The sequence below is a fragment of the Canis aureus genome, chromosome X, assembly GCF_053574225.1.
Source record: "Canis aureus isolate CA01 chromosome X, VMU_Caureus_v.1.0, whole genome shotgun sequence".
In the NCBI taxonomy this organism is placed as follows: domain Eukaryota; kingdom Metazoa; phylum Chordata; class Mammalia; order Carnivora; family Canidae; genus Canis; species Canis aureus.
In genome coordinates, this window is record NC_135649.1 from 2214400 (window position 1) to 2237944 (window position 23545).

The window sequence follows — 23545 nt, forward strand, 5'->3', positions numbered from 1 at the left end:
GAGTTTTAAGTGGACCCAGCCGGAACATAATTCAGTATTTAAACTAAGTTAACTTCGTTGGCTTAAGGTAGACATGTTCTTTACAGTTCTTGGGATTAAACGTGAAACTTCCTCTACCAAGATTTGCTAAAGGTCAAATAAGCTCATGTTACCTCTGTAGCAATTTGTTAGTAAAAAGATGACTCAAATTGTGTTAATTTTCCATCTCAAAGTTTCCATGGATAATTGCTTTTTTTTTTAAATCTTATTTATTTATGAGAGACACGGGCAGAGGGAGAAGCAAGCTCCATGCAGGGAGCCCGATGTGGGACTTGATCCCGGGTCCCCAGGATCACATCCTGGGCCGAAGGCAGGTGCTAAACTGCTGAGCCACCCATGGGTAATTGTTAAGACAGCTTTCAAAGTCTTCAGTAGCCTGAAATTTTAAAGTTTTGTTTGGATGATAAATGGGATTTGATTCATTGGACATCTAGGTCTTTTCTAATAGGATAAAGTGCTAAATCATTGATTGCTAGACATAGACTTGTGCTTTTGACTTCTTATTGCAAAAAAAACTAAGAATATTTAGGCCTTTTGGTAAACATGCTTTGTGCTTAATCAGTTCCTAAGTCTGCCATCTAAAGAATTCTGGTGCAGCAGTTCAAAATCGCTTACTACTTAGCTTTCACTGGAGATTAAGGTTTCCTTTTTTTAAGATTTTATTTATTTATTCTTGAGAGACCCAGAGAGAGAGGCAGGGACACAGGCAGAGGGAGAAGCAGGCTCCATGCAGGGAGCCCGATGCGGGACTCGATCCCAGGACCCCAGGATCACGACCTGAGCCAAAGACAGATGCTCAACTACTGAGCCACCCAGGCGTCCTGAGATTAAGGTTCCTAAGGAGTTAATATTTCTGCTAAATGTAATTAAGACTGATGGAAATAAAGGAAGCAACTCTATGTGGAAGACAGACATAAGGAAAGTGAATGCATTTTTGTTGAAGGTAAAAAAAGGTAATTTTGTCCTAAATGAGACTGGTGGGTTGGAGAGACATGGCTTGGGACAAAATGTGAATGCAAAAAAAAAAAAAAAAAAAAGGCTGTAGTAGGTTTGCTGTAGTAGGTTTGTGAAGGGAAATCCTTGGAAAGGAATTTTAGATGTGGTCAGGACAGACTAAAATTGAAGTGAAGGGATTTTTTAAAAAGTACATTGGTTAAGATTGAAATTATGCTTCTCTCTGTGTTCAAAAGAAAGTTTTCTTGGATCCTTGATCTGCTCCTGATAAGAAAATGTAAACAAAGGTCTGTTTTTTTTTTCTGCCCAGAAAACCAGTTTCTCAGTTTTGTCAATTATCAGGTCTTCCATTGGCTAAAACTATTAAAGGAGCTAAGTTTTGCTAGCAACTATATAAGCGAACACATTTGCCTTTGGAGTCTCTTATTGTCACCCTGATTAAACACATTTTGAGTTTTGTAATGATCTGTAATCCTATTTAGGTGTGTGCTATAACTTTCTGAGTTTAAAAAAAAAAAAAAAACACAAACATCCCAAGATTTAAATTGTAAATGAAGTCTCTGACACATTAGGCCTTTTATTTGGTGTGTTAGTCTAGAAGCACTGTAAAATAATAAGCCTTCAGTTACATTTGGGTAAATGCTAGAAGTATTCTGGAGGTCATATGCAATTCCTAAGGTTTTAGTGTTTTTTTAAAGATTTTATTTATTTATTCATGAGGGACACACACAGAGAGAGGCAGAGACCCAGGCTGAGGGAGAAGCAGGCTCCCGGGGGAGGGAGGGGAGCCCCATACAGGACTTGATCCCAGGACCCCAAGATCACACCCTGAGCCAAAGGCAGATGCTCAACCACTGAGCCACCCAGGCGTCCCTATCATGTTTCTATAAGTCAGAGATACCTTAAGAGAAAGTTTCCTTAGTCTGGAAAAGCAAACCTTACAAAACCAGCGATGTTTTAAACAAGAGTCACAGAACTCTAATCATCTTCCTCAGTTCATCCCATGTTACTAATTCTTGTTCAGTTTGAATGCAACTTTAGTTAGTTCTGGAAATTCTTACCCATTTCAGTTTTAGGATTTTAAAGATATCAAAAACTTGTATTTGTCCTAAAAGTCCTTTTAATGAATCTCCTTGAAGATGAAACGTGGTTTTTTAAAATTTTTTTTTTTAAAGATTTTATTTATTCATGAGAGACACAGAGAGGCAGGGACACAGGCAGAGGGAGAAGCAGGCTCCATGCATGGAGCCCGATGCGGGACTCGATCCCGGGTCTCTAGGATCACACCCTGGGCTAAAGGCAGTGCTCAACCACTGAGCCACCCAGGCGCCCCATTTATGGTTATTCTGCTGTTCCTGAAAAGCTCCTTTCGGGAAGCTGGGCTTCTGGCCTGGAGGGGCTGCTAAAAGTTCAACCTAGAGATTCCTCATAAAAAAATTCCAGCAAAGCAGATTCTAAAAGATCTATACGATCAATCATTATTCTTGCTGAGCTTATGGAAGTCCTTAGGACCAGTTTGTTAAAACTGGACTTATTAAAAAAAATAAATAAAACTGGACTTGTTTTACAAATGATTTAGCCCTAATTTGGCTATCTCTGATTTAATGAGAGGTTTTATAGATAGAAAATGTTTCAAACACCCACCTGTGCTTTGCAATTGGCAACAGCACCTTGGCAGATGTTAAATCCTGGTTTGATTGCCCTTAAATGTTATTTACCTAAGTTAGACAACTGGGGTGAATTTCAGAGAGATTGACACAATAGCTCACATAGGGACAGATTTTGTGCTTTTTATTCTGCGGGGATAATAACAGGACCCCATGGGCATATAATTATTTGAACAGCTAAAAAAAAATGGGATTGATTCCCCAACAATTGAATAACCTATAGTTCAGCCATCACCTTGGCCAAGTCTGTGTGGCTGGGATGACAAAATCGCTCCTTAAAAACCAGAGCATACCTCACCCCACTTCATGGGGTTAAATATGTACTTGTGGAGATAATGGATGACCCCACTTTCTTTATGATTGGATTGGATAATGCACTTTGGGGATGCCCTTATCCCCTGAGACAAATCTCCCACTTGCCAATGAATCCTTGTAATTAGGATATTGTTAAGGCTGGACCGCTAACAAAAAGGGCTTCTTGATGGATTCATCCCTCATAGCCATATTTATCCTAGAAGCCACCTCTCTCTCTCTTTCTTTCTTTTCTTTTCTTTCTTTCTTTTTTTTTGTGAAGCCACCTCTCTTGAGTTACAATTGCAGACAAAGGCTTTAGCCAAGCACACAACAGCCCTCCTGGTGAAAGGAGGCTCAAAGCTCACCACAGAACAATCCCTGACTGTAATGACTTCACATCACGTCTGGAATGTTTTAGAGACCAGAGGCCACCAATGGATGATGGAAGGCCGACTTATTAAATGCCAGGCAATGCTTATAGATATACCTGAAAAATACTTAAAATCTGTCAAACTTCACTTTTTAAAAAAATATTTTATTTCTTTATTTAGAGATAGAGCACGAGAGAGCAATGGGAGGGAGGAACAGAGGGACAGAGAATCTGAAGCAAACTCCTCACTAAGTGCAGAGTCCAATGCGGGTCTCAATCTCACAACCCTGAGATCACGACCGGAGTCGAAATCAAGAATCAGACGCTTACTTGGCTGAGCCACCCAAAACCGCTCACCTCACCCAGAAGCCACCCAGGAGCCACCCAGGAGCCACCCCCAGTCAAACTCTAAACCCAGGTGCCCTTATGCCTGGGTAAGGGTACTTCCATAGAGCCCAAGTGTTCAGAGATTATTGATCTTTATTCTAGTTGAGCACATTTAAAAGATGTCCCTATTGAAAATGCAGATGACAGTTGGTTTACCGATGGCGGTAGTTTCGTGGAAAAGGGAGGAAGAAAAGCTGGGTAAGGGGCGCCTGGGTGGCTCAGCGGTTGAGCATCAGCCTTCAGCCCAGGGTGTGACCCCAGGGTCCTGGGATCGAGTCCCACGTCGGGCTCCCTGCGTGGAGCCTGCTTCTCCCTCTGCCTGTGTCTCTGCCTCTCTTTCTGTGTCTCTCATTAATAAATAAATAAAATCTTTAAAAAACAACAATAGAGTCATTCTGTGTTTCATTGGTATGGCCACCTAGTTCCCTCTTTGGCCATCCTTGTTCCCTCTTTGAGATTGGACAATGGCATTTGGCACGCGGAAGCTCTTAATCAGTACCCAGTCAAAGCCCTAAATGATACTCAAAGAAGCCTTTCCCTATTAAATACTAAAGTAATACATATGCGTCAAGCAGTTTTACCAAATAGAATGGCTTTCTCGATGTTTTAACAGTTACACAAGGTGGGCCTTGGGCTATCATAAAAAGAGAATGCTGTGCATACATTCCAGATTACCACAAAATACTTCTGGGTTTCCACCTTCCATCAATGCTCAGATTGGCCCTTTAAATGATCTCTTTTTCCTTTAATACTTGGTTGAAAGTCCTGGACTGGAGGAAATGTTCAAGCCTATTCAATTCCTATTTCTCATAATAATATTCATCTTTGTTGTCATTTCCTGTGTCTCCCTGCCTGGTGCCAAGACCTCTTCACTGCCATACCTTGCAGCTGACAGATGATCTTTTCTTCTCAAGGACTTTCGTATATGTTGTCCGCTTTGGATTCAGCTGCCTGCCCTTTCATAACTCCCTTATATGTCCCCCAACTGACCAATACTGATGCATAAGTAGGGACAGCTCTATACCCCTGTGCAGCAGGAAGAAGCCACAGAAGGTAAGACCTTCCATCCTCAGCAGCCTTAGAGATTTAAGGGTCAAAACTGCTCAGGGGAGAAATGACGAGGGGGCAGAAGGCGAGCTGAGGACAAAGCACAGGCCGACACCCCACTGCCTCCCCTTTCCACACTCCTGGGTACGACGCGTGTGACATTCCTCCAGGAAGCTCCCAACTGTCTCGGTGTTAATGCCCCGCTAGAGGGAAAAACAACCTTACCTGGACAATGGCAAGCACCTCCCCCCCAGTATCTCGTAGGTGCTCGTTAGCATATGAAAGTTGTTTTGAAAACCTCCCTTTTCCTTACCTGTCCCCACCCCCAAGGATATAATCAGCCACCTCTCACAACCCCCAGTGCAGCAGCTCTTTCTGCCCAGGGGTCCTGTCCCCAAGCTTTAATAGAAACCACCTTTGTGCACCAAAGATGTCGCAAGAATTCTTTCATGGTCATAGGCTCTGGACCTCACCACCCCCCAACCTCACCTGTGTTCCAGAACTACATCATCACAACCGTGAGACCATGACCTGAGTTGAAATCAAGAATCTGGACACTAAAAAAAATAATAAAATTAAAAAAAAAAAAAAAAGAGTCTGGACACTTAGCCAACTGAACCACCCCAAGCGCCCCTGGTTTGCTTTTTAACTGCATATATCCCCTAAGTGGCTTCTGTTCTATCTCCTGCTGTTCCCGAGGTCCTATAGCTCTTGCTCTATGCAAGGGACTAGGTTTACCCCCTTACAGTAAACCCTGTACTTAGACAAAGTGCGCTGGTCATATCTGGGCTATGCTATCCTGAGACAGGCCCGCTCTTTCCTCGGCATCCCCGTCCCCTGTGGCTTCCATGCAAATTCTAGCTGCTTTGGGAAACCCTTACATTCTGCTTGGGGCTCCATTTTGCCGAAAATGGAGTTGGTAGGGGGTTTCCATGCACCTCACTGGTTTTGTGACATCACCAGAAGGGTCAAAGCACTGTCTCTCTCCCCCACGTTCACGTTTGTACTCGGTTTTAACAAGTGAATGTTGAATTTTACGAAATGCTTTATCAGCACCTACTATTGTGATCAAATAGTTTCCTCTGTTTTCCTGAGTAATGACTTCCCAAGGTTGAGCTATCCCTGTATTTATGAAGTAGACCCTACTTGGTCATATGTAGTATCTTATTTTTCTATATTGCTGAAGTCTTGCTTATCTTTAGAATGTTTGCATTTGTATTCAAAAGTGAGAGTTGTCCATAGATTTTGTTTTGTACTCTTTTTTTTAATTTTTATTTATTTATGATAGTGAGAGAGAGAGAGAGAGAGAGAGGCAGAGACATAGGCAGAGGGAGAAGCAGGCTCCATGCACCGGGAGCCCGACGTGGGATTCGATCCCGGGTCTCCAGGATCGCGCCCTGGGCCAAAGGCAGGCGCTAAACCGCTGCGCCACCCGGGATCCCTGTACTCTCTTTTTAAAAAAGATTTATTTATTTTTATTAGAGACAGAGAATCCTCAAGCAGACTCCACACAGAGCACAGAGCTGGTCTTGGGGCTTGATCCTAAGACCCTCAAACATGACTTGAGCTGAAATCAAGAGTCAGATGCTTAACCAACTGGGCCATCCATGTGTCCATGTTCTGAACCCTCTTTTTTTTTTTTAAAGATTTATTTATTTTTTCAGAGAGAGAGAGAGAAGAGAGAGGCAGAGACACAGGCAGAGGGATTAGCAGGCTCCATGCAGGAAGCCTGATGCAGGACTCGATCCCGGGTCCCCAGGATCACACCCGGGCTGCAGGTGGCACTAAACCACTGTGGCACCGGGGCTGCCCTGTTCCGAACCCTCTTAAGTAGGTTTAAGTGTTACTTTTATTGTTGGCTTTATGGAAGAACAAAGGTCAAGACTAGGCAATACATGGGGCTCCCGGTTGGCTCAGTCAGAAGAGATCCTATTCTTGATCTTGGGCTCGTGGTTTCGAGCCCCATGTTGGGTTTAGAGATTACTTAAAAATAAGTAAATAGGGCAGCCCAGGTGGCTCAGCGGTTTAGTGCCTGCCTTCCGCCCAGGGCGTGATCCTGGAGACCTGAGATCGAGTCCCGCGTCGGGCTCCCTGCATGGAGCCTGCTTCTCCCTCTGCCTGTGTCTCTGCCTCTCTCTGTGTGTGTGTCTGTCATGAATAAATAAATAAAATCTTTTAAAAAAATAAGCAAATACATAAACTTAAAAAAGGACTATGTAATACACCCCTGAGGAAGATGAATGAACAGAAGCTTGCCCAGCATATAACCTGACTTGTCATAAAGTCATAAAATTTGTATAAGAAAAGGTATCTTTCTGGCCTTGGGGTCAAGAAGATCTCTGAAACCAGACATAAAAGATAGTAATGCCCTGAAAAAAAAAAATTGGTACATTTAACTATGTTAGAATTGGGAACTTCTACTTACCAAAGATTTCTTAAGGTGAAAAGGCAAACCACAGACTGAGGGAATATTTGCAGTACCTGTAACTGGCAAGGGATTAGTATTCAGAGTATGTAAACAATTCCCACAAATCAATAAACAAAGGGAAGAAAATACAAAAACTGGAAGAAGACAAAGCCAGGTATAACACAGAACAGAAAACACATATGGCCAAGAAACCCCTGAAGAACCACTTGACTAGTAATCAGGGAAATGCGAGACTGTAGAGAGAGACCATTTCTACCCACCCACCTGGCAGAAACAGTCTGAAAATACCAAGAGTTGAAGAAGATATAGCTTCCAAAGCATGTTTTACCTCTTGCTAGGAGTACAAATTGGTAGGGCCACTTTGGGAAGCAACTGGGCCCCACCTATCCCACTGAACACATGCAGATTTTCCACTCCTGGACATATATGGGAAGAAAAACTTCCCTACGTTGCACTATGAGATGTGCAGACAAATGTTCACAGCATTGCAATAGCACCAAACTGGAAACCACTGAAGTGCCCTTCAACAGGAAAATGGGTAAATAAATTATGGACTATTATGTATCAGTAAAAATGAATGAACTACGGCTACAAAAAACATCATGGACAAAAATCTTAGTTCTATAAGGTTGAGGAGAGAAAAGCAAGTCCCAGAAGACTACAGACAGAATTATTTTTCCATAAAGTCCCAAAATAGGTAACCATGGGACACTTGGGTAGCTCAGTCTGTTGAGCATCTGACTCTTGGTTTCGGCTCAGATCATGATCTCAGGGTTGTTGTTAGATTGAGCCCTGCATTGGGCTCCATGCTGGGTGTTGAGCCTGCTTGGGATTCTCTTCCTCTCCCTCTCCCCACTTCCCCTCAGCTCACTCTTTCTCTCTAAAAACAGAAATAAATGATAAACTATATTGGAAAAAAAAACAAGACAGAGAAAGATAAATGCCACATAAGTTCACCTGTGCATGGAATCTAAAAAGCAAAACAGACAAACAGTAACAGACTCGTACAGAAAAACTGGTGGTTGTCAGAGGGGAGGAGGTGGGGTGATGGGCAAAATAGGTTGGGTGGGGACGCCTGGGTGGTTCAGCGGTTGAGCGTCTTGCCTTCAGTTCAGGGCGTGATCCTGGGGTCCCGGGATCGAGCCCCACATGGGGCTTCCTGTATGGAGCCTGCTTCTCCCTCTGCCTGTGTCTCCGCCTCTCTCTGTGTGTCTCTCATGAACAAATAAATAAATAAAATCTTAAAAAATAGGTGAAGGGGGGGATCCCTGGGTGGTGCAGTGGTTTGGCGCCTGCCTTTGGCCCAGGGCGCGATTCTGGAGACTCGGGATCGAATCCCACATCGGGCTCCCAATGCATGGAGCCTGCTTCTCCCTCTGCCTGTCTCTCTGCCTCTCTCTCTCTCTCTCTCTGTGTGTGTGACTATCATAAATAAATTTAAAAAAAAATAGGTGAAGGGGATTGAGAGGCATAAATAAACTTCCAGTCATAAATAAGTCACAGGGTTGAAAAGTACAACGTAGGGAATACAGTCAATAATAATGTAATAATGTAGATGGTAGTAACTACACTTAGTGAGCCGAGTGTGATGTACAGAATTGTCAAATAGCTATGTTGTATACCTGAAAGTAATATAACATTGTATGTCACTTTACTGCAGTTTAAAATTTTCTAAAAAATAAATAAATAAAAAATAAAATAAAATTTTCTTTTAGGGACGCCCGGGTGGCTCAGTGGTTGAGCCTTTGGCCCAGGGTGTGATCCTGGGATGCTGGATGGAGTCCTGCCTTGGACTCTCTGCATAGGGCCTGCTTCTCCCTCTGCCTGGCTCTCTGCCTCTCTCTCTCTCTCTCTCTGTGTGTGTGTGTGTGTGTGTGTGTGTCTTTCATGAATAAATAAATAAAATATTTTAAAAATCATTTAAAAAATGAAATAAAAATAAATATTTCTTTTAAAAGATTAAAATTAAAAAATAAAACTAGGGATCCCTGGGTGGCGCAGCGGTTTAGCGCCTGCCTTTGGCCCAGGGCGCGATCCTGGAGACCCGGGATCAAATCCCACGTCGGGCTCCCAGTGCATGGAGCCTGCTCTGCCTATGTCTCTGCCTCTCTCTCTCTGTGTGTGTGACTATCATAAATAAATAAAAATTAAAAAAAAATAAATAAAACTAAAAGGTTGGGCAACATGGGTGAAAGGGAGTAGGAGGTACAGGCTCCCAGTTATGAGATAAGTAAGGTCATAGGAAGGCCACCTGGGTGGCTTAGTTGTTTAAGCATCTGACTCTTGATTTCTTTTTTTTAAATTTTTAAAATATTTTATTTATTTATTCATGAGAGGCATATATATATAGAGAGAGGCAGAGACACAGGCAGACGGAGAAGCAGGCTCCATGCAGGGAGCGTGATGTGGGACTTGATCCCGGGACTCCAGGATCACGCCCTGCACCCAAGGCAGGCGCTAAACCGCTGAGCCACCCAGGGATCCCTGCTTTTTTTTTTAAAGATCTTATTTATTTATTCATGAGAGACAGAGAGAGAGAGGCAGAGACACAAGCAGAGGGAGAAGCAGGCTCCCCACAGGGAGCCCAATGCAGGACTCGATCCCAGGACCCTGGGATCATGCCCGGGGCTGAAGGCAGGCACTTAACCGCTGAGCCACCCAGGCGTCCCAATGAGCTTATTTTTAAAGTAAAATGAAAGTGCACCTTGAGTGAACAAATTTGATGCATAGTGAGTAATCCGATTCTGTGCATCTGGATTAAAAAAAGAAGAAGAAAAGGAAATACCCATGTTCCCATAAGCCAGGATATGTTCTCACACAGAACATGAGAAGCCCCCTGGGCCCCCCATTTGCTTCCTCCACGCTATCAACAGGGTTTTCAGTTTTGCCAAGTGGGATAGCAGGAATAGTCCCTTACAAATGCTGTCAACTTACCTTTGAAGAGCAAAAGCAATTCAGTGGAGAAGGGATAATCTGTTCAACAAATGCTTTGGGAACACCTTGGACATCCGCATGCAAATAAAATGAATCTAGACACAGACCCTTCACAAAAATAAACTCAAAATAGATTATAGACCAAAACACAGAATGCGAAAGAACAAAATCCCAAAAGATGATAACCAAGGGGAAGACCAAGACGACCTTGGGTTTGGTGATGACTTCTTTGGATACGAAGTTTCCGCTGCCTTTGGAGAGGGCCCTCTCACCACTTGAAGAGAAGCTGGACAGAGTTTCTGGGCTGGGGTCTGGCCTCAGCTTTCCTGAGAGTTCCCCTCTAGGGAAGCCAGTGGGCAAGGTCATGAGTGACTACTGGGAAACAGGGTGTCCCAGATGGGCATCTGGCACATTAGGGATGGGAACAGGAGCCATATCTAGTGGGAAAATGATAAGTTAGCTCCTGACCCCCTTGCAGCAATCAATGTTGGGTTTAAGTGGAACTCTTCTATAGGGTGATGTAGGGTGATACAATGTCCCCAGGAAATCCAAGCTTCAGGGCATGGAGGGAAAAGGGCACAGAGTCATGACAGGACCAGTCTGGATAAGAACTCCGGTAAGGCTCCCCTTGGCATTTGTATTCACACTAAGGAATGCGATAATGGCCATGACAGCCCTCCTGCTGTGCGGGGATGTCCCTCCACTCTCCTCCTTGCTGAGCACAGATCAAAGTAGCTACCCCTGGTTCAATCAACTGTCTCTTGATCTCTTCCTCCCCCACCGTCTTGGAAGGCTTTGTATTTGTTAGGATTTTGTTTTCTTTTTTTTTTTCTTAGTTGAAGTATTTTTATTTTAGGGATGACTGGGTGGCTCAGCGGCTGAGCATCTGCCTTTGGTCCAGGGTGTGATCCTAGAGTCCTGGGATCGAGTCTCACATCTGGCTCCCCGCAGGGAGCCTGCTTCTCCCTGTGTCTGTGTCTCTGCCTCTCTCTCTGTGTCTCTCAGGAATAAATAAAATCTTGGGAAAAAAACAAGTATTTTTATTTTATGTATAATGAGATACTTAGCATTAAGGTAGGTATCTTGGATGACCCATTCAACGAAGCTCACTTAATCCGCCTTAATGAAGCTTGTATCCTTCAAGTATTTTTTTTAAATTTTTATTTATTTATGATAGTCACACACACACACACACACAGAGAGGCAGAGACACAGGCAGAGGGAGAAGCAGGCTCCATGCACCGGGAGCCCGACGTGGGATTTGATCCCGGGTCTCCAGGATCGCGCCCTGGGCCAAAGGCAGGCGCCAAACCGCTGCGCCACCCAGGGATCCCGTATCCTTCAAGTATTGTTGGAAACACTGGCGGCACATTTTGAAGCCTTATTTCTGGATCAGATCGTGCCAGGTTGAGCAGACACGGCAAGACCCTGGCCAGATTTCCTCAGATGGCTCCAGAAGAGCTGCTGGTGACCCATCTTGTTCTCGGATGCAAGGAGGAAAAAGGCTATAAGGATTTTCTGATTGCAAAAAGCAACAGACACTAACTCAAGAAAGAAAGGGGATGTACTTGGCATGACGCTGAGTAGATCCCTGAATTGATGGAATGTTTGATCAAGCAGGTCTTTGGGTGCAAAGGCGTGACCTGTTTTGAGTGGGGCGCAGAGCAAGAAAGGGTCCTGCAGAAGGTCTGGGCTGGGGTGCGGGCTGCTCAGCCATGACCCCCGCAAGACCTGTGGTGCGAGAGGACCTGTCCATGGTAGACCATGATGTTGTGGGGCATCCGTGGGAAGCCCCCATGGAAGGATCCAAGCACAGACCCGTAGAGGTCTGGAGCTGGGCCCTGACTTCTGTGGCAGAGCTACTTACAGAGCTACTTACTATTCAAAAAGCAGCTGCTGTCATGCTACTGGGCTTTGGTGCAGGCTAAGAAGCCGACCGTGGGGCATCAAGTGTCCGTTTGACAGGAGCTGCCCATGAGCTAGGTATTGGCAGAGTCACCAAGCCATGTGCCAGGCAGGCACAGAAACAAGACAGTGAAGATGGCACCTTCAGGACCAGGCCCACCTGGAACCAGAGGCTCAAGTCAGGTACATGGGGAAAAAAAAAAAAGAAAAAAAAGTCAGGTACATGGACAGGAAGTCCAGACCCCAGGTCACCTGCCTCCCTTGCACTGGTACTCCCTCTCCGGTAGCTCACACCTGTGGACTCCTCAGCGGTGGGAGGGGGGGTCACTCTGTCTGACAGGTGATGGGGAAACACTTCAACCTGGTTCATCCATGGGTCATCTTGGTACTAGTCAACACGGACTGCTGCCTAGCTACAGTCGCACTCAGGGTGGCCCTGGGGACAGTGATGAGGAGAAACCCTCTCCGTGAGCAGTACACTTGGTTTTCCACTTGGTAGAGAGAGAGAAATGGCCTGAGATAAAGCTGTCCATGGAAAATGATTTGGAAGATTGGTCAGGGGCCCAGGAGGATTAAGAATGGAAGGTCATGGGACACCCGGGTGGCTCAGTTGGTTAAGTGTCTGCCTTCCACTCAGGTCAGGATCCCAAGGTCCTGGGACTGAGCCCCACGACGGGCTCCCTGCTCAGCGGGGAGTCTGCTTCTCCCTCTGCTGCTCCCCCTGCTTGTGCTCTCTCTCTCTCTCTCTCAAGCCAATAAATAAATAAAATTTTTATAAAAAAGATCCGAAGGTCAGTAAAAAGCCTCCTGTACCCAATCCCAATGTGTGGTGGGAGTTTTTCCAGGGCACCAAGCAATTCCTGGCCACCATGTGGTGCCCTATAATTTAGCTCATTTCTGCCTGGAGATAGCATCAGATCCCACAGGTTAAGCCGTCATTCTTTTAAGACCTCACCCCACTTCAGACACCAGTCTCAAATCCAGGTGTTGTTGTTTTTTTTATTTTTTAAGAGTCTATTCATTTATTTGACACAGAGAAAGAGCACACAAGCAGGGGAAGAGGCAGAGGAAGAAGGGGGCTTCCTGCTGAACAGAGAGCCTGACGCAGGGTTCCATCCCAGGACCCCGAGACCATGACCCAAGCCGAAGGCAGATGCTGAATTTACTGAACCACCCAGGCGTCCCCCAAGTCCAGGTTGCTACCTGTACTTTTACCGACTGGCCATAAATCAGAGGTTCCCAAGACCCCCTCTGCGGGTTGGATTAATTTGCTGGAGCAGCTCACAGGACGCAGAGACACTTACTCGATCATCAGTTTATTATAACTCAGTAACAGCCCGTTGAAGAGATAGGTAAGGGGCACCCGGGTGGCTCAGTGGTTGAGCCTTTGGCTCAGGTCATGATGCCAGGGTTCAGGAATCGAGTCCTGCATCAGGCTCCCTGTGGGGATCCTGCTTCTCCCTCTGCCTGTCTCTGCCTCTCTGTGTCCCTCATGAATAAATAAATAAAATATTAAAAAAATATTTTATTGATTTATTTTTTCATGACTGACACAGAGAAAGGCAGAGGGAGAAGCAGGCTCCATGCAGGGATCCCAATGTGGGACTCGATCCTGGGACCCCAGGGTCACGCCCTGGGCCAAAGGCAGGCGCTCAACCGCTGAGCTACCCAGGGATCCCGAATAAAATATTTTTTTTTAAAAAAAGAAGAGATCTGCAAGACAAGGTATGGGGAAAAGGCACAGGGCTTCCATGTTCTTTTCAAGCAGGCCGCTCTCCTGTACCTGCAATCCGGGTCTCTAAACCCTGCTCCTTTTGAATTCTAAAGGAGGCTTCGTTACAAAAGCATGATTGATCAGATCATTGGCCATAGATTCAACCTCCAGTCCCTCTTCCCTCCTTGGAGGTCAGGGAAGGAGGCCTGAAAGTCCGAACCTTCTAATTATTCAGTTGCTTCTCCAGGCAACCATCCCCCATCCTTAGGTGTGGTCCCAAAGTCCCCTCATTCACATAACAAAAGACACCTTTATTGCTCTCATCACAGGAAATTCCAAGAGTTTTAGGATCTTTGGGACAAAACGGACAAAGACTAAATAATATATATTTTTTTCTTTATAAACCACAATGTTACAATCAGCGATCAGAAGGCTTGGAGGAGAGGTGTGTGGATATATCTCATGTACCTCGGGGAGTGCATAAGAAGGGTATGTGGAGGGACGCCCGGGTGGCTCAGTGGTTGAGCGTCTGCCTTCAGCTCAGGGCCTGATCCCAGGGTCCGGGGATTGAGTCCTGCATGGGGCTCCCTGCAGGGAGCCCGCTTCTCCCTCTGCCTGTGTCTCTGCCTCTCTTTGCGTGTCTCTCGTGAATAAATAAATAAAATCTTTTAAAAAAAGAAGGCTATGTGGATTTCTGTGTCTCCACCAATGGCCCTCAGCACAGCAGGAACTCAAACTCCGCCACCAGGCAAATAGAGGGAACCCCATGGTGGAGGTCAACCAGCTTCTCTCCAAGGTGCAGTGGATCCATGAAGGCAGTGGCCTTGGTGGGAAGGGCTGGAGGTTCTGCACGGACCCAAAGGGAAGGGTTCTCTCTCAGCAAGGCTGATCCCCACACTGCCACTACGCAATGCCCAACCCACCAGCAGCAGAGACCAATGCTGAGTTCTTGGTATGGCGCCATTCCTCAAGAGGACCAGCCAACCGTTTGGTAGCAGGAAGGTTACCTCAGGATTCCTCTCCCCGCAGAGGGGGCAGTAATAATTCACGCGTTGGATTTGGATTTGCCTTCCCCGTGCACAACATCTTTGCTAGCAATCCATCCGAGGGCTTACACAACACCTGATCTAATGACATGGTATGCCACACAATACTTCTGAGTAAGGGACTCTTTCCAAGAAAGATGGTGTGACAATATGCACTTGTGCATGGGAGCCACTGGCCCTGCCCTATACTGCATCACCCAGAAGCACCCAGGGCCTATTGAAGGCTCAGCAAAGATTCTGGCTCAGGGAAAGCACCTTATGGCATTGGGGGACCTTACTCCACAAGGTGACAAAGGCAGTGAATCAATAATCATACGTGGTGCTGTGAACCTAGGAGTGGCAGCAGGATTGGCTGCTCTCCCCATCATTTGCAGTGACCCACTTGAATCAGGGTTTCCCATTTCTGAAACCTTAGGCCTTCCTGGGCTTGAGGTCCTGCTTCTTGGGATAGGGGTACTGCTTCCATCAAGGGTCATGGTAAGGGCTCTGCTGAACTTGAAACAAAAGCTATAATCTGGGGGGGGGGGCGCTGCCTGGGTGGCTCAGTGGTGGAGCGTCTGCCTTTGGCTTTGGCTTCAGTTGGGATCCCAGGGCCCTGGGCTCGAGCCCAGCATCAGGCTCCTCGTGGTAAGCCTGCTTTTCCCTCTCCCTCTGCCTGTGTCTCTGCCTCTCCCTGTGTCTTTCATGAATAAATAAATAAAATTCATGAGACACAGAGAGAGAGAGAGAGAGAGAGAGAGACAGGCAGAGACAGGTAGAGCGAGAAGCAGCCTCCATGAAGGAAACCCGAGGTGGGACTCGATCCCAGGACTTTAGGATCACGCCCTGGGCCGAAGGCAGATGCTCCACCATTGAGCCACCCAGGTGTCCCAATAAATAAAATCCTAACGACAACAACAAAAGCTATTATCTGGTCAACGTAGGTTCCTCATGCCCATGGACCATCCAGTCAAGAAAAGATTGTCATATTGGTGGGGCAGTTGATCCCGTGTGCGTCAGGAGCTAGCCCTGCTGCTGCTCTCTAAGGACAAGAAGTATGCCTGCCACTGAGGACATCGATAGGGTGTCTCTGGGTGTTTTGTAAATAGACAATTGCACAACTGTGGCCCGCCAAGGAGGAAAGCAATGAAAGGTTCAGACCTACGTAGGATGAAGATCCAGTTCAGCCCTCCCGGAAAAAAAACCTAGCCTGGCAGTGAGGCTTTCCAGGGATGGGGGAATCAAGAACAGGTGATGCAGGTGCAGTCAATGGTAAAATGGCCACAAAGTCCTCCCATTCACGTGTTCGCAGACATTTACATTCCGAGGCAACGTGACTTCGTCCCTCCACTCAAGAAGCAGTCTATGTAGTCCTTAAATCTCCCCTCTGCCCCGTGTGGTGGGTACAATTATGCCCTCCACAAAGTTCAAGTCCCAATCCCTGGTAGCTGTGAACGTGATCATATTTTGAATTAGAGCCCTTGAACATGTGATCAAGTTAGGGGGAGGTCATGCTGGAGTAGGGTGAGCCCTAAATGCAACGACCGGTGTCCTTATGGACACAGGAGACACGAGGGGAAGAAGGCCAGGTGAGGACAGATGCAGAGACTGGTGTGATGCCGCTACAAGCCAGGGAACAGCAAAGGCTGCTGGGAGCCACCAAGAAGGGAGGAAGGGGCAGGGAAGGACCCTCCGCTGAGCCTTCAGCGGGAGCATGGCCCTGCCCACACCTTGATTTTGGACTTGGAACCTCCAGAACTGGAAAAAAACACATTTCTGTTGTTGTAAGCCACCAGGGTTGTGGTGGTCCTAGCACAGCAGTACCGTCTTTGGGTTTGGGGCCGAGAATTCTCAGATGCACTCTGTCCACCTCCTCGCAGGGTCAAGTCCCGGCGGCTCTGAGCCCCTCCAACCTGCATGTACCCTTGTACCGGCTCTCGGCTCTCCTCCCCTGAGACCACCGTCAGTGTAGGCCACCGGTGCACCAGCCCTTGCCCCGGGGCTGCTCTCCCGGACACTCCTTGCCCTTCTCCAGACCCCGCAGCAGGCCCGCGTCCCGATTTGTAGCCTCTAACCCAGGAGTCGGGGAGGAAGAGGGCTTTGGAGGGGCCTTCCCCAACCGCTGCCGTCTAATTAAACGGCTCCGTGCGGTTAATGATCCCATCACTTGCCAAAGCCTGGAAATGAAGCGTGCGGCAATTTAATCAAGCGACCTTCCGCGGCCGGGGGGCTCGGGCGCAGCGGCTCTGCCCGGGCACCCCTGGGAAACGAGCCCCCAGTCCCACGCTGCTTCCCAGGCGAGGGCCTTCTCTCGGGCTGGTCCGAGCAGAGGGCAGGCGGTGGCAGAGAAGAGCAAGGGATGGGGGGACAGCCCGAGCGCGGGGCTGCGGCGGAGACAGGTAGGCGGCGGACCGGGGGGGGCGGCCCCGCGCGCGCGGGGCTCCCAGGGCACCCCAAGCCGTGTGGCGGGCTCTGCGCCCTCTCTCCCCCCCCTTCTTTTTATCTTATTTTAACAAAGGTGTCGGTGTACAGGACAGCGAGGGAGGGCCGAGCGGAGGGAGGGAAGCAGTCACTGAAGGGAGGTCGGAGGGAGGGTAGAGGCACGCGGGCTGCGGCGTGGGGGCCCCGGGAAGCGGGCTGCGATCGCGGCCCCGAGCTCTCGGGGGACCCCGGAGGCGCCTTGCCGGGGCCAGGCCCCCCGCCTCCCGGGCCCGCCCCGCGGCGGCCGCGCGGCCGGAGCGGGGAGCCCGGAGACCCGACGCCGTCGGGAGCGGGGAGCGCGGAGCCGGGCGCCGGAGCCCCTAGCACCCCGGCCGAGGCCCCGCCCCCGGCCCTCCGCGCCGGCTCCCGCGGCCCCCGCCGCTCGCGCCGCCACCCCGCCCCGCTCCCCTCCCCGCGCGCGTGCGCCCCGTCCCCGCGCCCCTCCCCCCCGCCGCCGCCGCGCGCGTGCCCGTCGTCCCGGGCGGGAGCCGGAGACTGCGGGGCCGACTGCGGGCCGGAGAGCGGGCGTCGGGAGCGCCGTGAGCGCGGCCGGGCGAGGCGGGAGCGTGGGCGCGGGCCTGGCCGCGGGCGGGGGCCGCCGCCGCGCCGCCGCCCCCCATTCGGCGGGCCGGGCCGCGGCGCCGAGCGCGAGGGCCGGGCTCCCGGGGCCGGTGGCCATGGGTGGGAGCCGGAGGCGGCAGCGGCAGCGGCAGCGGCAGCGGCAGCGGCGGGCCCCGCGGGCGGGGAGGCGCGCGGCCCACGGCCCCTGACGGCCCCCGGCGGCCCGGCGCGCCCCCGCGCCTCCTGGGGGGCCGTCGCCCAGCAACGCCCGGCGCGCCCGCCCATCCCCCGCTGCCCTTTTTCTCCTGGCCGGGTGCGAGGGAGCATGCCCGCGCCTGGCCTCCGCCGGCCGAGGTAACCGGAGGGGCGTGGAGCGGCCCCTCCCTGGGGGGCGTCCTCCCCTCCCCCGCTCGGCGGCCCGCCCCCTGCGCTAGGGTATGGCCCGCGGCCGCGGCCCGGGACCCGCGGTCCCGCACTCCGGCCACTGAAAGGCGTCTTCCCGCGGCCGCCCTCCGCCCCTCGCTGGCCAGCACCATGGGATGTAATATGTGCGTGGTTCAGAAACCGGAGGAGCAGTACAAAGTGATGCTTCAGGTAGGGACCGCCGCGGCGGGGGCGTGGGCGCCACCTGGGGAGGCAGCCGGTCGCCTACCCGGGAGGGCTGGAGGGCGCGGAGAGGAAGAGGTAGGGAGCCATTCCCGCCCTCAATTCGGGGGGCTGCTGGGTGTTGGCGCTCCGTGGGAACCGCGCACAAACGGGGGGGCTGCGTGGGGATGGGGTGCCGCGCGCATCCCCCGGGCGCCCGGAGTACACTGGGGGCCTGAACCCTGGGTCCGGATCGGCCTGGTTCGGGAAGTTGGGCTCGGCCCGGGGCCGGCGCGCTTGCACCCCGGCCGGGGAGCGGGGAGGCGCGGTGCTGCCGGCGCCGGCGCGGGATGGAGGTTGCATAGCAACGGGCTCCGTTCCCTGCACACGCTCGCCCCGCTGGACCCAGGGCGGGGGAGGGAGCTGGGCACCCGCGGCGCGGGCGGCGGCCGAATCCAGGGCCCCGCGGGCGGGCGAGGGGCGCAGGAGCGCGCGGGGGCGCTGGGGCCGGGGCGCTCCTCCTGGCAGCCGCTCCGCTCCGGCCCTGCCCAAACGGCGCGCGCCCAGGCCGGGTGCCGCGGGCTCCGCGACGGGGAGGCTGCCTGCGGGCAGCGGTGCCCCGCTCGCTCTCCGCCCTGCGGGGCCTCGGGTCCGGAGCCGCGCGGGGCGTGGGCCGGGGGGTGCTCGGGCGGGAGGGGATCCGCCCGGCCGCGCGCGCGGAACCCAAGCCCAGCCCGGTGGCCCGGAGCGGGGCTTCCTTGCCTGTGCGTGGCGTGACTTCGTGAGTGCGTGCCTGTGCCCCGTCTGTGTGTGCGCGGAGGCTCCTCCGGCCCCGCGTGTGTGTACTTTCTGTGTGCGCTCAGAGAGGTGTCCAGGGAAATGTCCCGGATGGTGTGGCCTGAGACGCCCCCGGGGCCAAGTGGCGGGAGTTCAAGGTCGGAGGCAGTCGGGACCCAGGGGCGGACCGGGCGCAGACAGGTATGCACTTCAACTCCGGGTTTCTGGGTCACGACCGGGGAGCAGGCGCTGCTGCGCGCGGCGTGGGCCGGGGCAATGAGGTCTCCTTAGAAGAATGGGGGGAACTCCTGTAAGGGGGCGCGGGGGCGCGGGGGGCGGGATCGGTGTCTGGGGAGGGATGGGGGAGGCCGCGGGAGCCCCGTTGTGGCCGCCGGGAGCGGGCGGGGGCAGGACGGGGAACCTTGCTCTGCCCTGGCCGCGCCACCCAGCTCCCCTGAGGCCCTGTCCCCGGGGGCGCTCGCTGCCCCTCGCTGCCCCTCGCTGCCCCCCGCCTTTCTTCCATTCTCGCCGTGCGCCCCCGGGCTGTTCCTCTCGGCCTGTTCCCTGGAAATCTTGCCTGGCCATTGTCATTGCGCGCTCGTGGAACGGGCTCGGTGATGACCCGGGCAGGGACCGAAAGGCAGCCCGCGGGAATCCCAGTGGTGGGCACCCGGGCTGCACTGGTTGGTTGGTGCCGCCGTGGGATCCCAGCCTCACCGCTTTCTTTCTTGGAATCTTCCACCCAACGGCCAGCGATTCCAGAGCTGTGCGCTCTTGACTTCCTCAGACAGGGATTGAGGTAGTATTTCGTGTAAGGCCGACCTGGTGGGGAGGCGTGGAGAGCCCCCCGCGCTGCCCTACAGGCTTGAAAGGAGCCTTGGTTGAGGGACCACACTGGGGCGACCCTCGGGGCTCCCCCTGGCAGTGAGTTGGGGGGGCTGCCACAGTTGGGCTGGGACTGCCCTCAGGGAGGCTCCTTGTTGGAGGAGGGCTTGAGATGAACCCCGGGCAGGAAGGTTCTTGAGAGAGAGCCCCAGGCTCTTGGGGACACATGCCAACTGCCCTCTGCAGTTTCCTGCTCTGAGCCGCAGCCATCACAGGCCAGTGTCTGGGGACACCGCTCCCTTTTAAAGCTCCTGCTGAAGTTTGGGCAGAATCAGAGCCTGGGATGCAGTTTTAAAAGCGGGACTATCAGTGAAAATGAAGGGGAGGGGCGCCTGGATGGCCCAGGCTCTTGATTTCAGCTCAGGTCCTGATCTCAGGGTGGTGACATTGAGCCCCGCGTGGTGCCTGGGCATGGAGCCTGCTTAAGATTCTCTCCCTCTCCCTCTGCACCTCCCTCCCTCCCAAAATAAAATAAAATAAAATAAAATAAAATAAAGGGAGACAAAAGAAAGGGTGAATAAAAAGGAGCCGGAAAGCAGGGAAAACCATTAGTAGTCTGAGAAGACCCCGTTTCCGGGGTCTGGAGTCCCAGGCAGAGCAGGGAGGGGTTTCCTGGCCCAATCCGACCCTCTTCTCAGAGCAGAAAGAAGCTTTTGTCCCAAAAGACCAGTCGGACCCCTTGCCTGGCTCCCGTCCTCCCCTCAACACTGGTCCTCCCCTAGCGTCAGTGGTGCTTCTCCTGTCCGGTCTCTACGTGCCTGCGGCCTTGCACCCTGTGAGAGAAGGGGACCCCAGTGGGGTCCAGTGCAGCCCAGGGAAATGCACATGCACACCCGCATCACTTTGCCAGGGGACTTCCTTGTGCCAGGACCCGGACTCCCTGGGGCCTCTTCTTGGGTTCTCCAACCCCCAGGTTACCGCCAGGTGTCTGTCCCAGCCTTGGGTTCCACGCCCTTTTCTCCTCAGGGCTCCCAGGCACAAAACAACCTACAGCTTTATTGAGCTAAAATTCGCACACCCCGGTAAAGTGTGCAGTCAGTGGTTTTTAATAGATTCAGAGACTTGTGCAGCCATCACCACTGTCTCATTCCAGAACATTCTCATTACCTTAAAAAGAAACCCCGCCTTTAGCACTCCCGTACCCATTTCTCCCAACACCTCCCAGCCCCTGGCAACCAATCATTTACTTTCTATGGATTTACCTGTTCCAGACATTTCATCTAATGAACTGTATGAACCATACAATATATGATTTTTATGTGTGGCTTCTTTCTTTTATCATGTTTTTTTTTTAAATGTTTTTGTAAAGTAATCTCTACACCCAATGTGGGGCTCAAACCCACAACCTGAGATCAAGAGTCAGATGCTTTTCCAACTGAGCCAGCCAGGCTCCCCCTAAATTTCTTTTTATTGCTGGATAATACTCCATTGTGTGACTATACCACACAGTATCCATTCACCCGTTGGTGGACACGGGGGTTGCTTCCACCTTTTGACTATTGTGAATAATGCTGTGAACATGAGTGTACAAATATCTGTTTGAGTCCCTGCTTTTATTTATTTTTTAAAAGATTTTTTAAAAGTAATCTCTATACCCAACGTGGGGCTCAGCTCCACAACCCTGAGATCAAGAGCAGTACACTTCACCGACTGAGCCAGCCAGGCACCCCGAGTCCCTGCTTTTAATTCTTTTGGGTATATAGCCTGAAATGGAATTGCTGGATCGTAGGGTAAATTCTGTTTAATTTTTTGAGAACCTGCCAAACCCTTTCCCACAGGGGCTAAGCCACTTCACATTCCTACCTGGAATGTCACAGGGTTCCACTTTCCCCATATCCTCCCAATGCACGTTTTTGATTAGAGCCATCCTACTGTGCGTGAGGTGGTATCATTGTGGGTTTTTTTTTTTTTCATTGTGGTTTTGATTTGCAGTTCCTGATGCCTAAGTGATGCTGAGTATTTTTTCATGCACCATTGGCCATTTGTTTATCTTTTCTGGAGAAATGCCTATCTTTATGCCAGTACCCCTCTGCTTTTACTGTGGATTTGTAAGTAAGTTTTATTTTTAGGATCTTTAAAAAGATTTATTTATTTATTTGAGAGACAGAGAGAGAGAGAGAGAGAGAGAGAATGAGAGCATGAGCAGGAGGAAGGGCAGAGGGAGAAGGAGAGAATCTCAAGCAGCCTCCATGCTGGGTGAGGAGCCTGATGCAGGGCTCCACCTCATGACCCTGAGCTCACCACCTGAGCACAAACCAAGAGTCCGATGCTTTAACCAACTGAGCCACCCACGTGTCCCTGTAAGTAAATTTTAAAATCAAGTGTGAGTCTTCCAATTTTGTATTCTTCAAGATTGTTCTGGTTATTCTGGGTCCCTTAAGTTTCTATATGAATTTTCGGGTCAGCTTGCCAGTTTCTCAAAAGAAGCCAGCTGCAATTTTGTAGGAATTGAATTCAATCTGTAGATCGATTTAGGTAGAGTATTACCCATGAACATGGAATGTCTTTCCAAACGGGTCTTCAATTTCTTTAAACAAGGTTTTTTACTTTTGTTACATTTATTCCTTTTTTATTTTTTTATTTATTTTTATAAAGATTTTTCTTTTTTTAAGATTTTATTTATGGGGATCCCTGGGTGGCGCAGCGGTTTAGCGCCTGCCTTTGGCCCAGGGCGGGATCCTGGAGACCCGGGATCGAATCCCACGTCGGGCTCCCGGTGCATGGAGCCTGCTTCTCCCTCTGCCTATGTCTCTGCCTCTCTCTCTGTGTGACTATCATAAATAAATAAAAATTAAAAAAAAGATTTTATTTATGTATTCATGAGAGACACAGAGAGTAGAGAGAAAGAGAGAGACACAGGCAGAGGGGGAAGCAGGCTCCATGCGGGGAGCCCAACGTGGGACTCCATCCCGGGACCCCAGGATTATGCCCTGGGCTGAAGGCGGCGCTAAACCGCTGAGCCACCTGGGCTGCTCACATTTATTCCTGTTTTAAAAAAATATTTTATTTATTTATTTATTTATTCATGAGAGACACACAGAGATAAGCAGAGACACAGGCAGAGGGAGAAAGAGGCTCCATGCAGGGAGCTCGACGTGGGACTCGAGTATCATTGCCCTGAGCCAAAGGCAGGCGCTCAACCACTGAGCCACCCAGGCGTCCCTGTTACATTTATTCCTGAGTATTTTATTTTTTATGGTGCTATTGTGAGTGGAATTGTTTTCTTTTTTTTTTTAAGATTTTATTTATTTATTTATTTATTCATGAGAGACGCAGAGAGAGAGAGAGTCAGAGACACAGGCAGAGGGAGAAGCGGACTCCCCGCAGGGAGCCCGATGCGGAACTCAATCCCAGGACCCTGGGATCACACCTTGAGCCGAAGGTAGAGGCTCAACCACTGAGCCACCCAGACACCCCTTTTTTAAATTTTTAAAGGATTTTAATTTATTTATTCATGAGAGACACACAGAGAGAGGCAGAGACACAGGCAGA

The 23545-nt window shown here is 50.5% G+C and overlaps 1 protein-coding gene across 5 annotated transcripts in view; it reads left to right on the top strand.

Moving 5' to 3' along the window:
* Positions 1–18021: 18021 nt before the first annotated feature.
* The window catches only part of PDZD4 (PDZ domain containing 4), a 31148-nt gene continuing 25624 nt past the window's right edge, over positions 18022–23545 (top strand). For 2 of the 5 annotated variants that reach the window (XM_077890108.1, XM_077890109.1), the window contains exon 1: positions 18022–18400. In XM_077890108.1, the coding sequence (XP_077746234.1) occupies positions 18341–18400 (60 nt within the window). In that variant the 5' untranslated portion in view covers positions 18022–18340. Of the gene's footprint in view, positions 18401–19165; positions 19370–23545 lie in introns of those variants that run through there. The other 3 variants (XM_077890110.1, XM_077890106.1, XM_077890107.1) reach the window with 3 other exon arrangements.